General features: G+C 49.3%; 1 protein-coding gene across 2 annotated transcripts in view; it reads right to left on the bottom strand.

Annotated features, from left to right (window-relative positions):
* Positions 1–19,883, bottom strand: part of GRIK4 (glutamate ionotropic receptor kainate type subunit 4) — a 206,275-nt gene that overhangs the window by 34,403 nt on the left and 151,989 nt on the right. For both annotated transcript variants that reach the window (XR_008819147.1, XM_056322866.1), the window contains exons 8-10: positions 9,723–9,884; positions 3,639–3,791; positions 2,283–2,387 (exon numbers count right to left, since the gene is read on the bottom strand). Coding sequence is in view for 1 of the 2 variants with exons in the window: in XM_056322866.1 (XP_056178841.1) it covers positions 2,283–2,387; positions 3,639–3,791; positions 9,723–9,884 (420 nt within the window). In the remaining variant the exon portion in view is untranslated. The remainder of the gene's footprint in view (positions 1–2,282; positions 2,388–3,638; positions 3,792–9,722; positions 9,885–19,883) is intronic.

Raw genomic sequence — 19,883 nt, 5'->3', positions numbered from 1 at the left:
CTATGATGATGATTATTGGTTTTTGTTTTATTTTATTTCAGTTATTAAATTGTTCTTGTCTCAGCCCTCCAGTTCTGCATTCCTTCCCGATTCCCCTCCCATCCCTCTGTGGGGCAGGCAGCGAGCAAGTGGCTGGTGGGGCTCAGTTGCGGCTGGGGTCAAACCCAGACAAAGTGTTCAAACAAGAGCCTGAGCAGATCAGTTCCTATAACCCTTGGGAACATGATTGTCCCCAGGATGCAAATATTTGTTCGTTACCCCATCCCCTCATGGTGGGTTTAATGTCTAATGATTTATTTAGTCGTTTTTATTGCACGAAGCAGGGTTGCCTAGCATAACCAGCTATGTGCTTCCCCTTGCAGTGACCAAGGGGGTGGGGCAGGATGGGGCAGGACCCTGCCCAGGTTCCACAGCTCCATCCAGGGCTGCCCTTCCCAACCAGCCACTGCCACAAACTCAGCCTGTGAGGGTCCCCAGCACCCCTCCAGGCATTGCTATCAGTCAGGCAAGACCCCTGAGAGGGGGCTGCCTGCAGTGGGGGGAGCAGACGGTGGAAAGGCTGCCACAGTCACACGGTTTTATGGAGACTAACTCCTCCCTGGTGGGTTCTGAGAGGAGGGGGCTGGCAGCCAGCACCGGCGCTCAGCAAGCAGCCACGCACACCAAGGGACTGCCCCGTCCTTCCAGCACCTAGTTACTGTGACTGGAAGTGATTTATCACCACTGCGCTCTGACGGGGAATTTGAAAAGCTTAGTCTCAGCGCAGCTTTTCCTGGGTACCTCTAAAACATGAAGCTGCTTATTTACAGAGCTGTTGCAACAGGTCAAAAAAGGTTTTCTCCTGTCAGACAGGGTTTGTGGAGAAAAGCTGAGATTTTTGTCTCGGGGCAGATGAGGCTGCAGTCAGAGCTCTGGGAGAAGCACTGCTCCAAGAGGACCCATGCATTTAATGTGAACTCCCTGCCACATTTAAACACATCAAAACCATAGCTGTCATAGTGAGGTTTACAGCATTTGCTTCCCTTGCTCCAGCTGAATGCATGCTCTTACTAATGCAGATGGGCTTGGATCTGTCACTTTTGCTCGGAGTATGATGGGTTTGGGAAATTATTAAAAGGGCACTGTTGCTATGAGAGATCTTACTGTAGGGAGAATGCCATCCTGATCCCCTGCTCACTCAGCTAAAGGCAGCATATCAAAGCTGAGCTGTCACTTGACAGGTAAGAACTGGCAGGCAACATCCTCGCCAAGGCTAAAATTCACTGCTGCCAGACCAGGAGAGACTTCCTAACGCCAAAATTCTCTGTCAGCGTGGGGTAAGATACAATAGCTTTTGTTCTCTGCCAACGTCTAAAAGTGGCAATCTCCAAGAAAATGGGCAGGTGTGGTGCTGACAGCAGGGAAATAAGACAGATGAAAACCCTCTTTCTCAGATTTCCTTTTTTTTTTTCCTGAATGAGGTTTGGATTTACCAGTAAAACCCTAATTCCTTGGCCTTGTGTCACATAATCTCACCAGTTTGATAACTGTGGCCCCACACATTTATCCTTAACCTTAGCTGATGCCAGAAAATATCCCTTGGACAGAAAGAGGGCAACAAGCAGAAGAAGGACCAGCGCTGTGAGGAATCTCAGCAAACGAGAGCCTGAGCTAAGCAAACCCATCGCAGAGGAACACGCACCACAGACCGAGAGGCAGATCACCTTGCTCTTCCTCCCACGTGCCACGCCAGGGGAGAGATGGTGGGGAGCTCCTGTCATACTGCTTCACTCTCCTCCCAGAGGCAGTAGTTTGGAAAGGTTCATAGTACCCTTTTTTGCCCATTTCATGGGAAATTTTCCCATTTTTCCCCATCTGAATCACTTTGAGCACACGTGTCTCCACAAGCTTAAGAACAAAAGTGTCTTGAGTGTGAGCCTGTATCTGGCACACGCTTTGTGACTGAGTTATCTCCTGCACAGGAGGGTTACTGTGACAGGCCGGACATTGGCTCTAACATCAGCACCTCAGGGACTCGAATTAAGACAAATCTAAATTATCTCAAGACATGTTCTTGATGAAGGGAACACTGTGTGTTTGCCAACCCAATCCCAGCGGTGGCTACTGTGACATCCACGCCATGCTGTCACTTGCTGAACACTTTTACGTTGCAAAGAGGGGTATCCTCAACCCCCTCTGGCCCCCGCAGCAGCAGCCGGAGCCAGACCCTCGCCAGGCTACGCACACACCATCCCCGGGCACCGTCCCTCGGCATCACCCCCAGGCAGCGTGGCCGCTCCTACCTGTCGGAAGCCGCGGCGCGTGTACTGCAGGATTTTCAGGGCGTAGTTTGATCGCTGGCCTTTGCTGTTAAATTCGATGTGGCCGGTGAGACCTTCCAATTCTACCTGTCCAAGAGAGAATGAGTTACAGCGCCCATCAGGGTGGCTCATCCCCCACCCACAGCAGAGCTGAGGGTGGCAGCCACTCACCCCACGCACCGGCCATCCACCCTCCCAGCAGGTACACTAATGCAGTCCTTACGACCTGTCGTAACTGCTTTCGGAGCCTGGCTAGGGTAGCAGAGAGATGTGGAGGGGAGCCGGAGAATCAGCGCCATGAAGTGCTGGAGCAAAGAATTTCAGGGAACCCTGCTGCTTCGGAACAACCACAACCACCTCCACAGCCCCTTGCCGGCTCCCTCCATCCCAAGGCTAACACCGCGCTGCCCGGGGGCAGGCACAAGCCCTCCGCTGTGTCACACTGAGTCGCCAGCTGGGGATTCCCCCCCCCAAACCATTAGTGCTGTGTCACAGCACCGGGCCAGCACTTAACGCAAGAGCCTGTTGCGGTGGAGGCAGGATGAGTGCCTCCCTCGCTGTGCAGATTAACCACTGCTCACTTGTCACTGAAGAGGTGCTCCAGCAGCAAGGGCAAGCTGCCGGGCCTCCTAGCAGCAGAGCCAAGGGAAGCTGAAGGATTTTGCTGTCTCTGACTAAAGGTGAGATTTAAAGCAAGGTTCGCACGCACAGAACCTTGTACCACTTTGGTCAGCTCAGCTGAGTGTTCCTTTGGGGGGAGGGGAAAGAAGCCTCATGAAACTTCCCCACCTCATGACATTTCAGTTGCTCCCTGAACAAACTTGGAAAAAACACGCTCCTTCTGCATGGTCAAGCTCAGCTCTGAGGAATCACATTGACAAACTCTAGCTATTTCAGAAAGCTGAAATTTCAGGGTCTGTTCTCGTGCCAGAACCACACTTTCGGGTTCAAAGGAGCCCAAATCCCTTCATCGGGAAACTCACATCTTGCCACTGAGCTCTACGCAATTGTACTGTGTGACCTTATATCAACTCAAGTTCATTCAAAACGGAGTTCAAATCACTTGGTAACATTCATACTTAAAAAAAAAAATAAAAAAAATCACTGAATTCCAGTTTTTCCTGCAGCAAAGCCTGAAAAATGGAGTTTCATGTTGTTCCAAGACCACTGACAAACCAGCCCTCAGATCTCCTCTCTTTTCATTCCCAGTGCTACCTTCAAACAGACCGACACTGCTTGAGAACTGTGCCAGCACCCGCACGTACATACACATCTTTTGCTTCTGGCAGCAACGAGCGCTGGCTCCTAACACGCCAGGAAAGTTCAGTCCCTTCTCACCATTCTCAGGTAGTTCATCAGGCTGGTGCCATGCTGCCAGATCTGGGCAGACCCACAGGACAGGGGCTTCACACCGATCTCCTGGCTCCGGTTCAGCTCCTGCACGGCAGTCACCACAGCGTACACAGCATCGAACAGCAGTGCGGAAGAGAGCTGTAGGGAAAAGGAAGGAAAAAACCTGAGATGGGAAGACATAAATCGAGCCTCCTGCTGCACCTTCAGGACCTAGCAGCAAGCAGGAGAGTTCCCTCTCCACAACCTCAGCTGGGATCAGAAAGGAGCAAAATCCTTGGCTGTGCAGACAGCGAGCCCTGCTTGTCTGCCGTTATGCTCCAGCAACACCCTGCACGCCGTCTGCACTCACCTGAGGGCAGGGAGAACACCAGCAGTGGTATCCCTGAACTGCCGTGCCTGCGAAGGCATCACTAGGGCAAGTGCAATCCCTTCGCCAGCCCCAGTCTGTTATGTTTCTCCTTCTCGTCTTGCACACTTGCTTACCCTTTATGTCCTTGCTTGTTCCTCAGGGTTTCTTCCATCACTATCATTTTTCTATCTCTGTTTGTCCCTGTCCCTTCTCGTTCTTTCCTGTCTCAGTTTCCTAAAGTACTAACTAGTCAAGGTGTGGGTTTTTGGTGCTTTGCTGACCTCTGATCAAATCTGCTGGCCAGGGGGAACACTCCTGGGCGCATCAGGTTTGTGAAGTTCTTTAAACAGGCAGCTGGGCAGAATAAAGACCCTGTGCCTGCAGCCACAGAAGGAATGATGACTGTGGTGCTTTAGCCTCCATTAGGCACCAGAGTCCTTCTTTGGCCACTGCTTTGAACAGCAGATGCACAAGAAATGAGGTTTTGTTAGATCTGCTTCTCAAGCAACCAAGCCCTGGCTTTCAGACCCTGAAGAGATCATCTAGTCCCTTGCTAAAACCTCCAGTTTCCTGCTGGTTGTTACCTGCTCTGCAATGGCATTGCTGAAGGAATGTCCAGAATCACAGAGCTCATCCCCTCTCCTTCTCATCTTTGCTTTGTTTGCCTTTAATCAGATCTCTTTGCTTATCAAGCCTTGCAAACCTGTGTTTTTCGCCCATGCACAACCATTTCAATGGTTTTGATCTAGTTAATAATCAGCCATTTGCTCTCTCGTGTTCACTGTTGTGACTAAGATTTCGCTTTTAATTATTGTTGCCTCCTGACTCTGCTGGAATTCAGCCGTTGCAGCTCATTATTATCAAGGCTACATTTTCCTCATGGCTACTTCAGACAGCATCCTTTTACCATCCCAGCTCCCAGCAGCTGGCTCGGTCTTTAGCCCGGAGCTCTTTCCCCCACCTTACCCTGTTTGTGACTTGCAGCACTCCAGCGGTATCTGCATCCTCTATTCCTCCCAAAGCCTGATTAGGTTTGTTCACTTCTGCCAGTGGCCCTGCAGGGACAATCTCACCCAGTTCAATCATCCCAATGAACCTTTGGCTTCAGCTGTTTTACTAATTTGAACAGAGTGAGTCAGACTTAACCCTGCTTGGTCTTACTCAGATCAGTGGTAAGACCTCAATGACCACAATGGCCTGGGATTAGGTAGTCAAAACCAGCACAAAACCTTCAAATTTACAAGCCAGCACGAATCAAAAGGCAGGATCCCAGCCTAATGCTAGCAAAACCCCAAACACCAGCTCTAATGGCACCTGTAACCTCTCACTTTTCCAACCCTGGTGCAGACTCACATTTGCTCTACCACATTACTCCTGCACGTACCAGTTTATTTTACAGAAATAGCAGCCGGGAGCTTTCCGGTGAGCACCAAGCAACTTGACCGGCGTCTGTCTTGCATTTGGCCTGTCTCCCACGCAACGGGCAGCACCTTTGGTCATGTATGTTGACAGCTTTCTGCTAATACTAAGGATTGACTGGCTCCAGAGCCATGAAGGTTTGTTACAGCTGTTCAGGAGCTAAACTGTAACACCAGAGGAGCTGAGCATCCTGAGGACGCACAAGGAGTTGGTAAGAGTGGGAACAGAAACTGGGCATCCCGTTTCCTATCCTGCCTCAGCAATGAGATACTACAGGACCTTCTGCCACAGCAGCAAGCCTCTCTCCTGCACTGCTTCCCCTCTCTTCGGGGGTAAGCCTGCTAAGGTTTTTTGCTTAGTATTTACATCTGACCTAAACATTCCCCTCCTGGGAAACATTTTCCAGAGCTTCTTAACGGAGCTGATATATCCTTCTTCCTACCTTTCTTTTTTACCTTCATCCTAATAGGACCTCTTCAGCCTGTCCTGTCCTCAGCTCCTGTTCCATGAAGCTCTTTAGCATATACTGAATTTTAACTGTGGACCGAATCCCATTTGAGTTACAGGATACCGTACACACCTAGCAATTGCTTTCCTGAATCAGGAACCATATTAATAACAGTTGGCCAAATGGAAGCATTATGAGAGCAAACGCAACCCCTGTGACCCCAAAGTTTCACCATCTCGTACCAAATCAGAATATTGGCCCAGCATTTTTAATTGTCTCCCACTGGGTTTTCATTTCCATTTTTCCAGAGCAGTTAATGATCTCTTATTAGCTAGTGAGCAAGAGACTTGTAGATCTTAGCGAAGCATTTGACATTATTGATCGGAATATTTTACTCCTTAGTCTTGAACAATTTATTAGGATTTCTGGCAGCCCCCTTATGATTTCAAGCAATTTAGGGGTTGCGGTGGGGGCTGTGATACACAGAATCAAGCCCCCTTGGTAAGGAATGGGAATCTCTCCCGTGCACTCAACGTATCTCTTCCCTTTTTCAAAGAAAAATCACAGCTTTCCTCAGAAGCATCACATTTCCATTCCTGATGCTGCTTATCATTTATGACAGCCATTCCCTGCCCCGGTGGGCTCAAACCCCGGCTCCTGTGCTACCCTCTCAGTTCTGTGGGCCCTGGAGCACAGCACCCGCAGGCATGGGAGCCCTGCAACACAGCAGCATGCCAGTACACAGACCCACGCACCTCCTTTTAAACACCTGCCTTGATTCCCCCTTCAGTATCTCTTGAACAGCCACCAGGAATCATGCCTAGGGAGGTTCACGGCCTTTGCTCTATTCCCTCCTCTCTCCTCTGGTATCAAAATCCTCAAAGGCACTCTGCATCTTCCCGTGGATGCTGGTGTGGGATTGTCCTGCTCCACCACCACCCACAACCCTGCCAGCAGCATCTGCTCTGTTGTCCTGCACCACCTACCAAATGGCCATCTCCCTCTGCCACTATTCACTCGGTGACTCACATGAAATAAATCATATCCAACACAGTAAGGCGATTTGGGATGCAGGCTGTGTGGAGGAAACCGCAATTGCGCAGCACTGGAGTGCAGCAGCTCTTCTGGGTTCTTTGGTCTCTTCGGCTTTCGTAGGTAGGCAAGTGTGTTCTCATGAGGTTAAATGGGGTTAACGTGGTTAACACAAGCTCGCTGCTTCCAGCTGTCTCCCACAGCCCAGAAAGTTCAGACGAGGACTGGGTTATTGTAGCGCATCCACTCCACTTCCCTGCAGGCTCCCTTAAGTCACGGTGTGGTAAGTGAAGCTGCTGGACTTTGCACTGGAGCAGACGCAGAGCAGCCATGTGGGCGCTCACACTGGGGCCACAACCTTCAGCAGAGGAGTGGGGACAGAGCGGGAGGCAGCACCTTTTTTCATTTCCTCTAGGCAGATTCAGCAAGGGGGAATCTGTCACTGCTCCTGTGTATGTCGCCTCAACTTTCTTCATGTTGCCTATAAAATCTCTCACTACTTTTATGTTCTCATTTTAAACCACAGCTTTGTCACTCTGTCACAAAAAGCCAATTTTCCTGTTAACAAATTGATTCTTTTCCTTGCATGCATCATCTGATTTGTGCAGATCCCTGTTGTTTTTGTACCATCTCTGCAATGCAAGAGCTGCATGTGAAAGGCTTGTAAGCTCAGCGGTGGTCCTCCACTCCCAGATTCATGGGTCTCGGGGGACTTCCCTCTATCCCTAAAGCCTAATTCTTGACAATAAAAGTTGCTGATAAAAATTGCAACTTGATGGATGCCTCACCCGAGCCAGGCTCCAGAGAAGGGAGCAGATGGCGGGCTGGGCAGATGGCTCACCGCTCCACTCCCCTCGGCACCCTGGTCAGCTGCGCGAGGAGAGGCTGTATCTGAGAACTAAGGAGGTGTTGCAAGGTACAACTGTGACACGAAGCCCTGGGAACAACTCACCAACAAGAAAAGGTCAAGAAACAGATCTCCAGCCGTTGTGCACATCAGCTGGCAGGCCGATTCCGACAAGCACCTTCCAGACATCTAATGCCATCGGATGCCCCACAGCTCCTGGCTGGATGCAGCACATCTTCCTCCCAACACCAAAACTGCCCCTCTAGAAACTAACAGTGGGTTAAGCATGGTTACGTAGAAGATCCCACTTTTTTATTTATGGAAAGCTCCCACGTAAAGGCCATGTTTAAAGGTAAGCTGATCTCCAGGGAAACACGAACAGGTTTGGCTAGTCTGCATTTTGCCATGTGGGTTTTTTTTTTCTTTTCTTCCTAAAACATTATCATCTGTATCTTTGCCCCTAAACATAACACAGAGAATTAAAACCATTAAAATCCTGTGAAATAGACTTTACAATCTGGATTTTATTCAATGACATAAACACTTAATTACAAACATCTGTTTTAGCCTAAATTCTAATTACCTAATCTAGCCATCTGTAATTTGAATGATTTTCTCTGATTTCCTTTCTTTGCAATGTGATTAATGAGAATGGCATTAGAGCAAGCAGCTCCCTCCTCCTTCCTCAGATGCTTTCTCAGCTCTAGCAAGAAAGCCCTGGGATTTTGCAGCTCATAGGAAACCTCCCTCCTGTCACTTCCAGCTGTTGAGCCTCCTTTTTTCTCTTTAGTATGAGCTATCCCACAAGATAGCGGCTTCCCAGGACTAAAAGGGGAAGCTTCCCATTAGCAATCCTACAGAGATCTAGCAGGGCAGACAGCACGCTCACTGCAGCCGCCTCTGCGCAGCAGGGCTGGGAGGAGGGACAGCAGGATGGTCCCAGGCGCATAGTAACTATGGCCTGAGTTCCATGCCAAGCCAATAGGATGTGGACAAAAAGGGCAGAAAGCTCCTTATTTTGCCTGCGTAAGATCACTTTGTAGTGATAATAAGGAGGTTTTCATCAGTACACAGCTGCCTCAGCTTGTCAAGGGGACTCTGAGTTCATTAAAAATGATGCAAAGGGTTCCGCTGATGGCATTTTTTCTCTCTCTCCCCTCTCCCAGCTCCAGCTGCAGCCCCCTGCAGCCCCGATTTTGCAGATCTGCTTTGTAAATCTTCCCAGTTATGAAGAGTCCCTAGGGAAGATTTCAGTGCTGATCTGCACACTCATCAGGGAGATGTTAAAGCGTGCAACGTAACGCAGTCCCTTAGCATCTGCCTAAGCCCAACCCTTTCTACGATACTTGCATCCAGACTCCCTCTTCCACAAAACATTTTCCTAGAGGTGAAATACACAGGGACAAATTTCACAAGGGAAGCACTGAATCAGAGCTGCATCAACCCCTGCACCCACATACAATTATAAATTAAAATTAGGCTTGAATTTAAAGCTGTACAGACATGCCCTCTAAAGCTCTGCACCCACATGGCTCCCCAAGATCCGTCCGGGTGACCAAAGACTTCCACGATTGCTTTAGTGTTCTCGAGATCAGGAGGCTCCCCTGTAAGTCACAGCTTGACACCCCAAGTCCTCTTCTACCTACTTAACTAGGGCGCTCTGCCTGGTTCATCCTTGCCATTCTTGGAGTGCCACCTCCCCAGGACCGACCACCAGGAAAGCCAACCCAAGGTACAGCAGTACGACAGCAGCCCGGGGATGTGCCCAAGCAATTTTGCACAGGGGTTACTTGGATTAAGCAATTAGTCAATACCATGTACATTTGAGACCAGAGTTTCTACCTATGCATGGTCCTCTGCATTGCCAGTGTCTGCTCAGAACCAGCCTGTGGCTCTTTCCACAAGGTTTTCCTGATGGTCTACAGCACCTTCAACTCAGAGAGGCTGTGGGTGATGGGAATGAATTTTACTTACTGCTGGCCCAGTAAAAGGAGCGTGATCGCAGTTCTCCTGCCAGGACTGGTTGAGGCTCTGGACAAACTCTTGGAAGAAAGCATGAGACTGATTGAAAATGGAAAATCCCAGAATGTTGACTCTGTCATCCAGCAGGCTGTCCAGGCGCTGGAGGGAAAACTCCTAAAGCAGCCCAAAGCAGAAAACGGGATTAGGGAAGAAAACAGGCACTAAAAGCTTCAAAAATCATTCAACACCCTCGAAGGGAAGATGCAACCACGCGGCTACGCAAACCTGCACGTGAAACTACCACCCCCAAGCCGGGTCTGAAAACCACCCATGGCCAGTAGGAGCGAGCCTGGGTGCTGACCATGACTCGACTCACTGTGCTGCCCGTCTCAGGCTTTTAATGAAGATGTCAGCCAAGTCCACTACTTTATTGGCCAAGTTCCATAAACAGACCCAAACCCCTCCAAAGTGGGTTCTGGGAACTTTTAATTTCTGAGCCGTGGTTCCTGCCAACCGTGCCTGAGCGAGGTGTTATTCTTTGCAGTTTATAAACCAATTCTTCTGACAGGAGGTTCCCTGTAATGCAGAGGTTACAGCAGAGGCAGTGAGGTGAATGATATTTTTCAGATGAACCCAGTAACCTGCTGTAACTGGCCAGAGAAGGTCAGCTCTGTTGTGGGAGGTCCAGAGCACAGAGCTCCTTAGCAGATTTATACCTCCCAAGCGATGCTCTCTCCAAGGCACTCCCAGAAAAACATCCCTGCTGCGTTCACCACGAAAACACCGCTGTGCCCAGATACCGCTATGGCCGAGAGGCCCAGACAGTGTGAGAACATGGGCAACGGCTGTCCATCCAGAGCCGGGGCAGGAGCGATACCAAGACTACCAGACTGCGGAGACCCACGTATGGTGTGAAACTAACATCCTTTCCTTACTATTCTTAATTGCCTCTGAGAGCACGCTGAACTGGACCCCAGGCTGGGCAGCAAGCGTCATCTGCTGAGTGAAGCTGCTCTACCACCACCACGTCCTATTTGGTGGTACCAGGTTTAAACTGTTAAATTAAACCAGCTCCTCCCCACCCAGCAATCCTGCACTGCTCCCTTCTGCCATCAGGTATCAGGAGATGCTGCTCACAGGACATCCTAATGCCCTGTGGAGGGTGGGAAGTTGCTTTGACAGTGGGCTTCAGAGTGGGGCCCATCCTCTTGCATTTCTGAAGAGCAAAGTCATAAGATGTACAAAAATGACTGTATAAAAAAAAAAAAAGCAAGCAAAGAGGGAGAGCTCTATTTTGCTACTAACGTCAATGGAAGCAGTTACACAACAAAGCCAGCTTCCTGCAGAAGAGTCCAGCCCTCCTTGTCCTATTAACAGGAAATAATGGTACCTTCCTCACTAATTTCTCTTTTGCTAATTGCTAAAATGGAGTGAGAAGGTGGGAGTAATAGTTTCAGAAACTGCTGGATACCGATTCTCTTCCATCACCAATACGAATGTCTTTTGGCTCTGTGGACTGCGAGATTTCAGCAAGTCAAGTCATTTTTTATCTTTCCTGCGTATGTGTGCACGTAGCAACAATGTCTGTAAATCTCTGAAACATGGAGTTACAAGAGTATTCCAGCACGGCAAACTCCCATGAGAATGTGATCAGACACAGGATTAAGTGCATTTTGGACACAACCGCATTAACGTTAGGTAACATGAAATTGCCTGTGAACTATTGATTCATTTGAATGATACTATCCTCCTGCCTTCCTGACAGGTTATCCATTTACCCACGGCATCCTGTCAACCCATGCAACGAGGGCAGATGGCTAATGAGGACCTGGGCCCGAGGAGATCCTGGATGCAAGCAGAGCAGCACGAGATCCGTTGCACCCCTGCAAAATACCACCTCTCCCAAGCCAGAGCCAGGAGGCAAACTGTGCAGGGCGCAAGGCGAGCAGCTGCACGACTGCCCTCCTGGCTTCGGTATATGCAGAAGGAAAATGAGATGTTATGTACCATAACAGCCACACCAGTCCAAGGCTTCAGGCTCAGGCCAGACCGCCCCAATCTAAAGGCAGCTGAAATTACTGCCTTTATTTATTACGCCTTTTCTCCCCTGAAAACATTTCTAAGTTTCTGAGGTTGCTGAGGCCCTGACAGGTTTGTTACACTCTACACCTTAAATCAGCAGTTACCGGGCAAGGGAGCAAGTCTTGCTGGTCCGGCTTCACGTGGGGGAAACTGAGGCAGAGGTGCGGTTTGCCCTGCTCACGCAGCAGTCGCAAGGCTGAACCCACGGGTGCACTCGGGCTGGCTGGGTGACGGGGTCAGTCCCAGCCCCCCTCGGCTCCCTGCGCCCACATCAGCCCAGTTTCCCTGGGGATCCTGTGCCCTGCTGAGGATGGAGGCAGCTGCCAGGGCTTGCTGCCTGAGAAACGACCGCAGGCAGACCCAGGCATGCTCCCCCCAGAGTCAACAATTTGCTCTGGTTCAAATGTTAGCAGCAGCTTTTTCCCAGCTCCCATTAGCGGTGGCTGGTCATTGCAAGCTTTGGTCTTTTTCCTGCAGCCAACGCTCTCCCTATCTGTCTTTTTCTAGGCAAGCCTCCAGCTGCGGAAAACCACATTTCTGTTGCTGTCATATGCATAAAGCATCCACCTCTGCAACACAAGGGGATTGCGTGGCCTGTACGCAACCCTTTCTCTGCGCTGCTCCCTGTCCCTTCCCTCCTCTCTGGCTCCAGCCCTCTGCCTTTAAATTTTTTTCCATCAGACATGCACAAGAGCATTCTGAGGGCCCAGGTCAGAAACAAGCAAATGAGCCATGAGCTGCCTACGCAATGAGATGGAGATAAACCGTCCTTGGGGGACACACTTCATTTGCAATGGGATAAGAGAGATTTGGTAAGGTCAGGCTTGCTACAGAGGGCAAAGGGGTGAGAGCATCCAGATAGTCCAGTAGCTGCCGGCTCAGCTTCTGTCCCTGTTTGTTTTCTTTCCTTTCCTACACAGTCATTCACCATGCTTGACATATCCAAACCCACGGTCTGCAAGCACAAACTCATCTGCCATTCAAGGCCTGCACCACGCAGCTGATTTCCAGAGCTCGACGCCCCATCCGTCAGCCCCGGTCCTACCTCCCGCCCTGCCAGCCCGACGGCAAGTGACAGCTGAGCCTCCGACGCTGCCGGGCAAGAGGCGAGCACCGTCAGGGAAAGAGGTGGAAACCCTGCTTTTGGAGATGATCTCAATGGGTCCTCTCACCACGTGTTTGCATGCAAGTGTTAATGCGTTTTCCTTTTCAAAGACAAGGCCGAGGTAGAGAAATACTGTTCAGATTTGAGAAGACACATGAATGGCTTTGTAGCAGGTGCACAGAGACTTGGTGTCAGATCCACGGATTTCTCACTGAGACGTACTGAAGCTGACTTTTGCCTAAGCTAGGAAAATTTTCAAACAGTCTGAGCACAGCTGTGGTATACATACCTGACCTTGCCTTGACTGCTAGATAAAGCTGGTGGGCCAGGTGCTTACACACGATAGTTTCACAGCTGCCTCTCCTCTCTGTTGTCACTCTTCCTTACCTGCAGTGCTGGCTGGTGTTTTTGCAGGCTGGAATATAGCTTTCCAATGCAATAAAAGCAAGGAGCCATTAGGAAAATAACGCACACCTGTCAGCAGATTCCATGTAAAGGAGGACTCCAAGCCCTGGTACGCTTGTCCTAGCCACCCCCGCCTGTGCAAATACAGCTTTGTAACCACATGCTTTCGGGCCAGATCAGGGTACCTGGTGAGCACAAGAGGGTGCTCACAAGAATCAAAGTGATGGGTGCAAACCACATCTCCCTCATTCCACTGCCAATTCTCCTATTCCACTGCCAATTATTTTTTCCCCCTCCCCGCACTGGAACAATTGCAATAGTTGACCAGCACTTTGCCCTCCATCTCAGTCCAGCTCCTTTACGCCAACCAGTGCAACCTGAGGCACAGAGAAGACCATCAAAAATCATGCCATGGTGAATTTCATATACGCAAATCCTGGCTGCCTGAACTCTTCCCCCCGTCTTTTCAGTCTACTTTTTAAAGCATCCACCAAAAGTCAATATTCTGCTTCATGAGGTCTCAGAAAAAGTAGGCCTGGAGGGTCTGCAGTCAAAATTAATGAACTTTTACGGAAGAAAAATCCCCAGGCTTTGCTCAAATCACAGTAAATTCTGCAGCAGCACCAGGCAATTACAGTGTGGATTTTCTGACTTCTACTACAGGGCTGCAACCACTAAATATGTGCTGTTAAATAACAACACTTAGCAATTCTATGGCACTCTATATTTTCAAAGTGCTAGGCACACATTAGCTAATTGAATATAAAGGGGTTCCCTGGGAGACAGCACTGGAGGAGTTATTAGAGGATGAAGTCACTCTTGGGTTTCTGTGCTTCATGCGGCACTCGACCTGCACTCACACTTTACAGCAGCAGACGAAACCTATGGAGTGACCTGAACATTTAGATCATTGGGCAACCTGGCTAATAAGAGCCACACAGCCAGGCTCTGTAATTCATGATTTTTAAAGTCATGAGCTTGGATTTTCTGGCGTTGCTAGCTGTGAGTTACCGCCAGGAGATTTACAGCCTATAGTCTCCATTCCATTAGGACCGTAAGCCCGTAAGGTACAAGTGTGTTACTCAGCTCAAGTCTCTGGACTTGCACGTTCGGATCACGGGTCAGCCGACCCCGACCGGGACTCAGCGCCCACAAGCCCTCCCCCATCTCAGCCCATGACAGCGAGTTTCTGATGGAAACCCCGCTCCTGCCCTGCCTGCTTCGCTCTGGCTCTGTAACACAGCAGCAGCAACACACCGCTCCTCGCACCGCCAGCACTGTGCTGGGTCAACAGACAGAACCACCGCTGCCTCCCCCTGCCGCGACTCCTGCCAGAAAATTATTATGCCCAGAATAAGAGGAGGAAACTGAGGTGCAGAGCAAAAAACAGCAAGCAATTAAAAACCTAACAGCACTAAATTCAGCCTAAAAGAGATGTGAGTTAACAACACGCCTTACAATGCAAAGCATCAAAGCCAGCATTCATATTTAAGCATGTAATTAATGAAGTATCCTCCCAAATCTGCACCTAAACGATCCACTGCCAGACCAAAGTAGACCCCATAAACAACAGCCAGGTCCTCGCTCCCCACTGGCACTGATGACACCCTCCCTCTCAAGCCTGGGAAGAGGCCGGAGGAGACTCCTGCCTGGAAAGGGCCAGTTGAGCAGGGGATTATTAGTGTCACAGCCACCTGCCTGATAAGCAAATGTTTTTTGCAGTGTGGTGCTGCCGTGCTGTGCCCTCTGTTCAGCAAGTGGCTCCTGGTGATGCTCCCCCCACAGCGGCGAGGCGGCCAGCGTGCTATTCAGCACCCTGCATCAGCTATTGAGCTCCTTCCAGCTTTATCGATTCAGCTGGTGATATTGTTCTGCATCCCATTTGTGTGTGCAGAATCTCGCTCCCTGGCTTGATTCTTATCACATTTTTAATAAGCTAGATCACTTGGGAAGCAGGGAGACAATGACTACTACCCACACGCTGGCAACAAGTATAAAAGTGGGCTTGTTTCTTTTATAGAGGCTCCAAGACCTTCCCACACTCCATCCCAAGCCCCTGGGAGGCACAGGACCTGATCAATTCAACCTACACTGACAGTAAGACGTCCATCTCCCCCCCTCCTCTCTCTTGCTCACACACACACACGTGGTTATCTTCCTTTCTTAATTACTGCAAGGACTTCATTGGATTTTTGGACCTGCTGATTAGCAGCCTCCAAAACACCCTCTGAGGCTGTCACTGCCCAGTGCTCAGCAGGAGAAACTCCTCATGCTGGAAGCTGAGCAGGCTGCACCGACCTCATTCCCCTCAGCCCCAGCCAAGGATCTGGCCCTGTGACGGCACCGACGGCTGACTCGCACCAGACAGGCTCACCGTGGGTCCAGAACACACTGTACTGTTCCTTCTCTATTTTGATGTGGGATGGGAAGCAGAATACTGGGCCAAGGCTTCCATTTCTCTATTAAGCCCTCACTCTGGCAAAACCTCCATTTCAAGAGTATTTGGTGCTTAGAAAAGCTGTCACCCTCCAGATACAGACTCCAATTCCCATCCTGAGATTGCCTGGCAGCCTTTATGCATGAGCCAACCTTCAGCCAGTGCAAAGTCAGCACAGCGTCACTCACTCCGCCGCTGACATCACTGGATGCCGATGTGCACCATTATTCACCTTTTTAGGGTTAATCAGAAGAGATAAGTATCTCAGCTCCTGGTTCTTTGGGCAAACAAAACTCTGGGGAGTCTCTCCCCAGGCCATGGGTGGCAGGATTAGTTCACATAGTCCAAGGCAGCAGAAGGTGCTGTCCTGGTCCTAGCTGCACTGAACGGGGCTGGTGCAATTGCTCTGCAGCTGTTCCCGGTTTTCACAGTTCAGGCGTGAACATGTCAAGTCCGGAGCAAGACTTGGTGACAGAGAGGGGAGCAGGAGGACTGCCCTTCCTCCTGGGACACCCAAACAAATAGCTAAAACATGGATTCCTCACAAAAGGCTTGAAAAGACTTTAGTCTCCTGTGCCACAGGGGTCCCCTACAGTGCTCTCATACAGACAGAGATCATTAAAAGCAGCAAGAGTACAAGAGGGAAGAAAAACGTGCAAATGAAGAAAGGACACAAAACACAGATTAAACTCCATGACTTTCCCAGGGGACTGGCGGCACCTCCTGTCCCCCCCGTAACAGAGGCACGCCGGGGGCTGGCACCGGAGCATCACTACTGGCCTCGTGCATTCTGCGTGGTCATGTGTGACTGGGACGTTTGGCCCTGCTATGGTCAGTTCTTCACAGTCTGGCACTGGTGACCGATTTCCACCCAGAGGTCATCGGACCTCCTCTGTTAGATACAGCAGTGGAGGAAACACCTGCCTTTTGCCTCTCTGGATCCTGTTGCCCTCAGGGCTGAGCTGCCAAGCCTGTTAATCATTCCTAAGCTCCTCTAAAAAACACATTTATTTACTCACTCAAGTGGACAATATTATATTAAGTGCTTTATTGTTTTCTTGAAAGGCTCAGTTTATTTATAAACTATTGACAGAGTCAATAAGTTTATAATGGGCCACATGTAAAAATCAATTTCTCTGGAAGAAAAAAAGTCATCACAGCAACAAATTGTGGCCTTTTGAGTAGGTAAGTGGATGTGGGAGATCTACCCAAGGCACTGTTATTTGCTCGTTCACGTAGTTAAAGAGGAACTGTGATCTCAATGAACTTGGGGGCAATTTAGGGGAACCATCCATATATAATCCAGTAGCTCTTGCAAAGTTGACATGTCACAAAGGCATCAGTGTGCCGTATACTAGTAGGGATGGGCCGTTTACCTCCTCATGCAAGAAGAGCTATTAAAATTGGGAGGCTGTTCTTCAGATAAGAGCACTTTAGGAAAACACATTGCCTACACCCTTAGTGAAAGCAATTTACTCCAACTTCTCTGCAGGGAGCCTGGGGCTTGAAGAGTGACAAATCCTCAAAAAGCAAAGGGGTCAAGTGCTGATGCTGGGACCTGAAAAGCACAGCTCTTGGAAAACAAGGGGTAGAAAGTCTGAAAGACAAATAGGACAAGACAGCATGAGGGCAGAGGAAAAGAGAAAGGTTTGCTCTTGCATCAGAGGGCCTGGGCTGTGTCTGAGAGAATGATTTACTCAACTGGAAATCAAGCACAGGATGGACTCCGAACAACACATAAAGATGACCCAGACAGGTAAGGTAGCACAGGCAGCAAAACGCAGGGAAGTACAGTTATTGCTTCATCTAAATCCTTCTTTTCTCATGCTTACTAGAATGAGGAGAAATTGCTTTGGCATCCTTGCAAAAGCCTGATTTGTTTGCCCTGCTACCACATGCCACTGAAAATATGAACCATAAATCCAGGGAACGATTTGGGCTCTACAAAAAGGTTTGCATCAGCTACTGGGAATCAGGAGGGCTGGCTGGACTGCAAGGTAAAATTTGTCAAAGCATAACAAGACAGTCTGCCTTCTTCACTGGTGCAAGGAAGAGCAAGGGTGCTGGTAGCCAGCAGAGCTGCTGCAGCCCGGCCAAACACCATGGCCCATGCTGGAGCTCACGTTGCAGAACCAGACAGAGAAAGAGGTCATTCCACCAAGAGAAGGTAATGTCATAAAGCAGCACTAAAACCCAAAGCTTCGCAGCCCTGGTCAAATACTAAGCTGCAGTCCACTTTCCCTCTGCTTTACTTTACACCATTCCCTCCTTCCAAAGCACGCTGCCATAAAGTCCAGTTCCAACAGGGCATCCAGAGCGACAATTTGGCTTTGAAAACCTCATCCTATATGAAGACCAAGCTTTTTATAAATTGCTAAACAAAGAAGAAAAAACAGGAAACAAACAAGACACCCAACCCAAAACTGATTTATCTGGTCTCTGGAAATTGAATACGGGAGCTGTTTTATCAGCAACAACACCTGCACACAATGTTGTTGGGGAACGAAACTGCATCCAATGAACAGAGCATCTGACTCAAGGCACTACTAGAACTCCTTTACACCTTCCTTCTTACAGTAATAATTTCAATTGTTTCAATTATTTCCATCTAATCTCCTTGATAAATGTTTTGAAATTCAAACCCAGCTCAAGGTCCATATGTTACATTGAAAACAAACAACAACAAAAAAAAAGGGGGGGGGGGAGAAGACAAAACTAACAACAAGCTACACAGAATTAACAAGCTAAAAGAACTAAAAGAATTAATTGCAGCACAGGATTTTGGAAGCATCCAACACCTGTCCTGCTCTGCGCTGCTGTTTTCAAGGTTTTCCAGCACTAGGAGGAACATTTTTTTCAATGCACAACAGCCTGCTTGCAATGCTCTATTTATGCACTGGCTTTATTACTATTACCATGATGGAGCACACCATCACCCCCTCACATGGTCAGAAGCTGTGCAGATACACCGAAACCCTGTGCCCGGCCAGGGAGCGAGGAAGGGACGATGAGCAGCTCTGAGCTCACCTCAGCACCACGAAGCCAAGGCACAGGGAGCAGCTGGCCCCTGGGCCAGCGTTTGCCATTAATCACCAGGAAATTTCAGGTCTCCCAGAAGGGTAAGCGCCGAGAAGAAACGGGTCAGATTGAGATTTCCTGCAAGGGGACTGAGGACAGAAGGGTGCTCAGTTGCCACAAGTACCCTGTATGCAGGTGATGGACGTGGGGAGGAAAAACGTAAGAGATCTGCTCTGTTCTGTGAGTTTCATTAGGACTCCTGGAAAATTTGTTGAGCTTCTGTTGCTGACAAAAAGGGTCCCCTGAGCTGGCTGAAGGAGGCTGATAATGAATTCGCACACAGTAAATTAGCCTGTGGATATTTTTACAACAGGCTGCTCGCCTCGGCTCCGATGGAAATGCATTGGGGGCCGAGAACTTCCTCCTCATTTGCTCCCGCAATCTCCTGCCAAAGGCTGGCATCTGCTTTCACGCGCCGCTCTGCCTCCCTGTTGAACGGCAGGGAGAGCAACGCGGGCGCTATCTGCAGTCATCAGGCTGGCTACGGAGGAGCCGTCACCCCCGGATTGCTCTCCCATGGACTGGTGCCAGGGGAGTTGCAGCAACTTGCCTCCATCTAACACTTCGCAGAGAGAAGAGCTGCGACACAGAACTAGCTGTCGGCTGGGATGTGCTTATTAAATAAAATTAATGCTAGAAGACAGAAACAGAATTCCCCTCTAGTGCCGCAGGGCAGGTGTTTAATTCAGCATTTTATCCCCTTTTCTCTTCTTTTTTTGCCTGAAATATTTTTCCATCTCCAAGCAGCTTAATGCTATACAGACTGCCTATTCCCTTTCTGATGGGTTCTCCCTCCATTTAAAGCCATCTTTTTGCCTGCTTCCCTTGACAGCAGTTCACTATGATTTTATCTTTTCTATTAGGCAGTGATTGCAAAACCTCAGAGGGTTCATTAGGAGCTTGATAATCCCTCCAGATTTATTAGTCTAAATTGCTCACTCCTATCTCTCATCCCCATTTAAATATTACTAATTTCCTTCAACATCTCTTCCATCTGCCCAGGTTTTGCCCTATGTCACCTTTCTTTAACGGTCCCTGACAAAAATCCAGTTAGTTTTGCTGAGGG

This window comes from Falco biarmicus, chromosome 20 (genome assembly GCF_023638135.1).
Source record: "Falco biarmicus isolate bFalBia1 chromosome 20, bFalBia1.pri, whole genome shotgun sequence".
Lineage (NCBI taxonomy): Eukaryota > Metazoa > Chordata > Aves > Falconiformes > Falconidae > Falco > Falco biarmicus.
Note: the sequence above shows the minus strand (reverse complement) of the source record. Positions and strands in the feature narration are given on the sequence as shown.